Here is a 6,505-nt window from a genome sequence, read left to right as displayed (position 1 = left end):
AAAAAAAAACAGGCTGATTGTTTTTCTTAAGTTCAATAAATATGAAAATAAATTGACTAAACCTTTTTTTTATTCTGATAACACAAATAAAAAACAACATCCTAGAACCAAACAATGACTTTTCTTATAAAGGAAAATATATCAAATATAACTGTCAGTTCATTAAGTCAATAAGACTGAAACTACAACCCAGAAGGGTTTTTTTTTTTTTTTGGTTGAGGGGGGGGGGGGGGGGGGGGGATATATATATATAAATGGAGTTGAAAATATGGATTGTCAAGTTCTTAAACTCATAACTGGTTCCCCACCCCCCCAAAAAAATGTGGATATAAAAATAAGGATTAACAAACAAAAAACTCAGCAAAGATTTATATGCAAGACCTCTGCAAAGAAAACTGCAATTGCTTCCTTACATATAGAAAGATTTCAGTTTGAGGATAAAACAACGATTGACAGCAAAGCTCTCATTTGCGTTTATAAAAAAAAAGGGTTGAAAAATCTTCAAAATAATTCAAAAACTCTTACTTGTTTCCCCTGATTCCTTCTCTTCTGACATTAGCGAAGCCTTCGTTTACCAAAGACTCAGCGATGTTTTCTCCTGATGTGTCTAGAGAAAGGATACAGGAACATATGTCACTGCAACAGGTACAACTATGCAGCAAAGTACTCTGAACAGTTGTATTGTTAAAATGTTTAATGGTATAAAGATAGTGGAATATTATTCTTGATCCGTTACAGAAACGTTATAAAATGTGGATTTATTCTGAAAAACAAGGTGTTGAAAACTCAACAGTAAACAATGAGAGTTTCAAAGTACCTTTCCCCAGGTACACCATGCCGTACTCGCGGCCCAAGCTTGTCTTGATTTCCACGGTGAAGCACACTTCTTTGCCAATTAGCTTCTTCCTCAGGAACTCTCTGGCTTGGAATGCCCATGGCTAAAACAAATATTCAGAACATGCCAATCAAGTATTTAGACCTATTTCAAGGTGGATTTAAGACCGATCGACCACAGAATAAATAAATAGCCAGTAGAGAAAAACTACTTATTCATCGTCCATCATAAAAAGCAGGAAATAATGCAGCAACATGTCAAGATGTGTTTACATCTGGTAAACCCATCAAAAGCAGGCTTTTGTCAATTCAAACATACAGTTAAAGGGCTCTTCAACAGTATTAGTTTAATAACATGAAATAAAAATCACATATCTTATTCAAACTAACAATTCTGGAGTTTATCTTAACGGTTTGCTTTTACCTAATAAGAAAATAGTCACACACTACAACAACAAAATATTTAAAATTTCTAAAAACCTTTACAGCCCTGAAAGATCCAAAAGTAAATATTGTTTTAATCAGGAAGCAGAACAGGCAAGAGTTATGTCAGGTATGATAAAAAGAAATTAAATTAGTTCTTTCAGATGAGAAAGTTTATCTTTTAATTTACTTCAACTCAATAAAAAGGAAAGTTTTACCAAGATTAAAACAAGACTTCTTCACATAATTAAATGAAAGAGCCAATTTAACATCCCTTGATTTCAAATATGGAGTACGATATGATTTAGAGATTTACTGCTCTTGTACGACACGTGCAAACTTTAAATTCGTGACCTAGCATTCCTTTAAGAAATACTTATCACTCACTGCCGTTTATGACTGAATTAACGAAGCTCATCTTAAGGGACAGAGTTGTAGATGTTTCGGATCAGTCTTGTAAATGTTAGGCACAATATATCGAAGGATCTGTTAAGAGATCAAAGTATGTGTTGAGGATATATTTAAACTTTAGCACAATATTTGTAAATTCAACTGAATTTTTGTGTTGACTGGCTGGTTGATTGGCTGTGGAACTAGGGCTGTGTGATGTATCAAATATATGTATCAAATATACTCTATGTATCACGAGTTTTTTAATTTACGATGGTTAAAATGGCTCTATCACAACCATAAGTTGTCGTTCAAATATCTCCCGTCTGCACGGCCAACTTCACGTGGCCCCTCCTTCTCCCTCACTGAATACAAACCCAGCCCTCTCACCCATGTGCGCTCCGCCCACTTCCTGCTTCTCCTGGTGGGCGGGAGTTTAGCACAAGTAAACGGGAGATATCGAAGTGCAACTTAGTTGGTGAGCAAACGGAAAAACAAAGGCCGTTATTTCGGAGAAGTTTGGATTTCAATTGTCAGATGAGCCGCAGAAAAATGTTTTCTGTAAACAACGCCGAAAACAAGTCCCGACATAAGGTCGGCACTACGAATCTTTTTCACCATTTAAAACAGAGCTATAAAGTATAGCTACAACTCCGACTGCGTTTTCAGCCTCCTTCCCTGAAACTAATCACGTATAAAACTCATTTAGCCGTGCTGTGTGTTATGAGAGGAACAGTGAGAGGTGGTGCGACATTAATAAATCAGCAGCTTATATCGCTAAAAACACGATCCCAGTCCCAACTGTGGACCAAGACGGCTACAGTTAGCCATCTTGTTAGCCTCCAAGGACCGTGTCTTTAAGGTTCAAGGTTATTTGTCATTCGCATCACATGTGGTACATGAGGTGGAACGAAATTGTGTACACAGGGTCACAGTTACATCCAACAATAGCAAAAATATAAAGTGTAAAAAGAAATGGTAAATTGCAATGTTTTTAGTGTGGATCCCAGGAATAATAGTCTCTACTACGGTAGAACCTAATGGGGATCCTTAAATAAACAAATAACCCAATAAGGATCTAAGATGTACACTAAGATATGCCAAACGGCACGCAAACAGATCTAAGATATATGCTAATTACTAATAGCGCAAAACAATACACCGAACAATACATTGTTTAGTGATATGATAAGCCACTGCTTTATTAATGTTGTGCTCCCTCTCACTGTAAGACTTGAAAATCTGTGTGTAGTTCTTTTACTGCCCGTCTGCGCCGCCAACTTCATGTGGCCCCTCCTCCTCCCTCGCTGAATACAAACACAACCCCTCACTGCTGCTTCACACACACTTACTAACATTGTGAAGGCGGCGCAGCTGAGGAGGATTATTATTTATTATATGTAAATAGTTTATATTTTAGACATTTATTTTGTAGAGTCACAGTTGTTTGTTAATAAATGTGCCCGTGTGACAACTGGGACAAAGCCTTGACTCAAATATATTTTTTGTTATTACTTTATGGAAAAAAAAAGAGATACTTATCATATATCGCCATTTATCTTAAAATATTGAGATGTTAATTTTGGTCCATATTGCCCAGCCCTATATGGAACCCATCTTGGATTTGGTTGATTCCATATGTTAATGAATTTTAGATGCAAAATCTTTGAGTTTCATCAAAATTCCTCCAGTGGATCATGAAATACTTTGTTAAAAGACAGACAGGGTAGACGCCAACAATTAATGCCAAAGATTTAAAGAAAAATACTGTGCAAGGTGAAGTGCTCAAAGTATGTGTTGGGGAAAAGCCGTGTTACCTCATCAGGGGTGTCCTTGGTGTCGGGCTGGGCCTGCGCTGCACGACGCGCTATGGCCCCGGCTCGAATGTTACTGAGGTTGATCTGACGCTCGGGGGGCGGGCCTCCTCGAGGCTGGCCTCGAACAATAATGGCACAGCCGGACAAGACCTGAATAAATCAAATGCAAAACACCTTCAAAGAAAATCAACATTTCTAATTCAACATTAAAATTTAACATTTCTACCATCCACTGCTTTATTTAACAAATGCATGTACCACGATTCATCACTGTTCAAAACCATCTCATCACCAAACTAACGACACCAAGAATAAATGTCATAAAAACATTTGTTTACTTCCAATAGATTTATGGATATATTCAGGTTGTGTACCGGTAAAAAGAGGAAAATATATATGAAAATAAAATTAATCTGGGGAAAAAAAAAACAATAGGAAAGTATATTTTCCAGAGTTGCCAGTTTATAAAGTATTTCAAAAGGTGCAACATGCAAGAAAAAAAAAATCTTGTTAAAAGAGCAAGTAGCATCATCACTGCACGTTGCCATGGTAACGTTGGGTGTCAAATGAAAGATGAGATCTCCTTGTGATAACGTAGCACAATACACAAAAATCTCTTCTTGGGTTTGACAACCATGGCATTTATGTGAATCTGAGCAAACACTTTTTATCTGCAGACTCTTGAGCGTGTCTGCAGGAAGCATCCCTGGGTGTTGTTGATCTAAGATGTGAGCTAGATAAACTCATCAAATTGCTGCTGCTCATCACCAACTGTCCAACTCCATTTAAGCACAGCAGCGCACAAAAAGATGAGCCATCGGCTGAAATACTGTTTTACAGCTAACTTGATTACTGTACGTTTTCAATCTGGAAGCCTCTTAGCAACTAATCTGATGACATGTAAACAAAGAAAAATGTGTTTTAATATTTTAAAAGAGAAGACAAAGTAATTTCTCCCAAATGGTTATTTGAAATTTCAAGAATCTAACGGGTTCCGTTTCGTTTTTCTTCAAAAACAAAGCTTTGTGTTAGCCAATCCTGTCTGAATGAGCAGTCTGGTCAAATTAGCAGAACAGTCATCCTCACTGGTTGCTTGTATGTAAACAATTAAATAGGACTGCAATGAAAAGGTTGCGTTCTTTCAATATAAAGTCACTGTGGAGTTAAGACACTACTCTTTCAGTCCTGCACAAGTCTGAACTGCATGCATTCAAAATAACTCATATTCCTGCAATAACTGAAGTGTGTTCATTTTAGGAGCGCAGTTTTCTGGCCGATCGATGACAGATTTCTAAAAAAGTCTGACCTGCCAATTCCGATTTTGGCCGATACCTATTTTGTTTTATAAGCGACACTGTCGGGTGTTATAAGGTCACAATGCACCTTCAATTTCCCATTATTTGATTGAAAAACAAACCCTTGAACAATATCCTAGAAACAATACAAACTTGTTTTAACTGCCCATAAGGTAGTGCTCTGAAATATAAATAAAGTTTAGACAATTGTTGTTTCTCATGTACGTATCGGACAATCTCTGATCTCCCAAAATTAAGGAAATCGGAATCGATTTATCGGTGAACCCCTAGTTAATTTGGCATTTCAGGAGAATCTGCAGTTATACCACTTAAATTCAGTTTAATATTGTTATCTTACCATGACTTAATCATCTATTTTCAAACAACATAAACAAAAAAAAAAGGTATAAAGCTGCCTTAGACATGTTTCTCAGATTAACAGCAAAAGAACCAAAACAAAAATATGTACACCGAGAAGATATGACAAGAAACAGCACCTAATCTAACAGCAACTTAAATATCCTTGAGCAAGAAAACACATGTTTGACAAGAAGACTAGTGCACTTTTGAACATTTAAAAGCTGCATATGTGGAAAAGACTCTTTAAATAAGGGTCACGCTGTCGTACGGATAAAGTCAAAAGATAAACAAAAAAGAGTAAACCCAGAAAACTCCACTGTCAAATTACAGGGGGCAAGAAAGTTGTAGCTACGTGTCAGTTTCCAGCAATGGTTGGTGCTGACCAGCTCGGAGAAAACATTCTCTGTAACGAGACACACTCCCCAGCTTTCCAACAGATAATATCTGTAAATGTACATTATATACTCTGCCTTAAGCGTGTTAAACGGGATTTAAAAGAAACGCTAAGTGGCGACAAACAAATCGCAAAGCTAAAAGCCACGCTTCTCGTGTTAGCGTGTACGCTAGTAGACAAAATGTACATGTTGGCAAATAAATTAAACAACCTCATATAGTGGTGTGAAACACAAGCCTGACATTGTTATAGCATCCAGCAAACTTTGTCCGTTTAACCTAACAGGCGCTCGACAGTACATGCTAACGAGCTAGCAGCTAGCTAGCATTTAGCTGAGAAACTCGCCATCTGTTTGGCTACAAATCACAACTTTCTCACTTTAACAATTGTCCACCCAGCTCAAAGTTTAACCAACGTAAACCGAACCTGTCAGTCAGCGTTTATCAGCTTCACATTAGTCAGTACGCTTGAGGTTTGTCAAGAAAGTAGTTCGCCGATTAAGAGTTGGAAATCGGGGCTGTTTTATAAAGCAGCTAGCATGCTAGTTAGCAGGCGTGTTGTTGCAGCCAATTAAGCGTGAATGTGACAGACGGCTGATAATGTAATGACAGCGCTGGATTTAAACACGTTTATTTTCGTAATAACAATCAAGTTGCTCCATAAAGTAAAGCAAGAACCTGTTGTTATTTAGGTCCTCATTAGCCCTAAGCTAACTAGCTGTCTCTACAGTAAGTCAGCTTTCATATTCACATGTCAGGATTCATACCATTTTCACAATTCCTCTTTGCAAAGTAGCAGCCAGAACTGGGGCCGTTTGCGTTGGTGCCGAAACAGATGCCATGTCCACCGATTAGACGTTTAAAGGGTTTGACCAGATATGTGAGCTGGGACTCTCTGGAATGACTGTTCTACTGAAAGCCAGGAGAAAAAGGCTGAACACCAACCAACACACACGTTATACCGGAAACACACTTTGCCTGGCATACACACAC

General features: G+C 37.7%; 1 protein-coding gene across 1 annotated transcript in view; it reads right to left on the bottom strand.

Annotated features, from left to right (window-relative positions):
• The window catches only part of snd1 (staphylococcal nuclease and tudor domain containing 1), a 205,072-nt gene extending 198,567 nt beyond the window's left edge, over positions 1-6,505 (bottom strand). The window contains exons 1-4 of the mRNA XM_037696080.1: positions 6,280-6,505; positions 3,465-3,614; positions 818-938; positions 526-607 (exon numbers count right to left, since the gene is read on the bottom strand). Of these exons, the coding sequence (XP_037552008.1) occupies positions 526-607; positions 818-938; positions 3,465-3,614; positions 6,280-6,354 (428 nt within the window). The 5' untranslated portion in view covers positions 6,355-6,505. The remainder of the gene's footprint in view (positions 1-525; positions 608-817; positions 939-3,464; positions 3,615-6,279) is intronic.

This window comes from Nematolebias whitei, chromosome 22 (genome assembly GCF_014905685.2).
Source record: "Nematolebias whitei isolate Nwh7 chromosome 22, NemWhi1, whole genome shotgun sequence".
Classification (NCBI taxonomy): domain Eukaryota; kingdom Metazoa; phylum Chordata; class Actinopteri; order Cyprinodontiformes; family Rivulidae; genus Nematolebias; species Nematolebias whitei.
The sequence above is the reverse complement of the archived record's forward strand: the minus strand, read 5'-3'. Positions and strand labels throughout refer to the sequence as shown.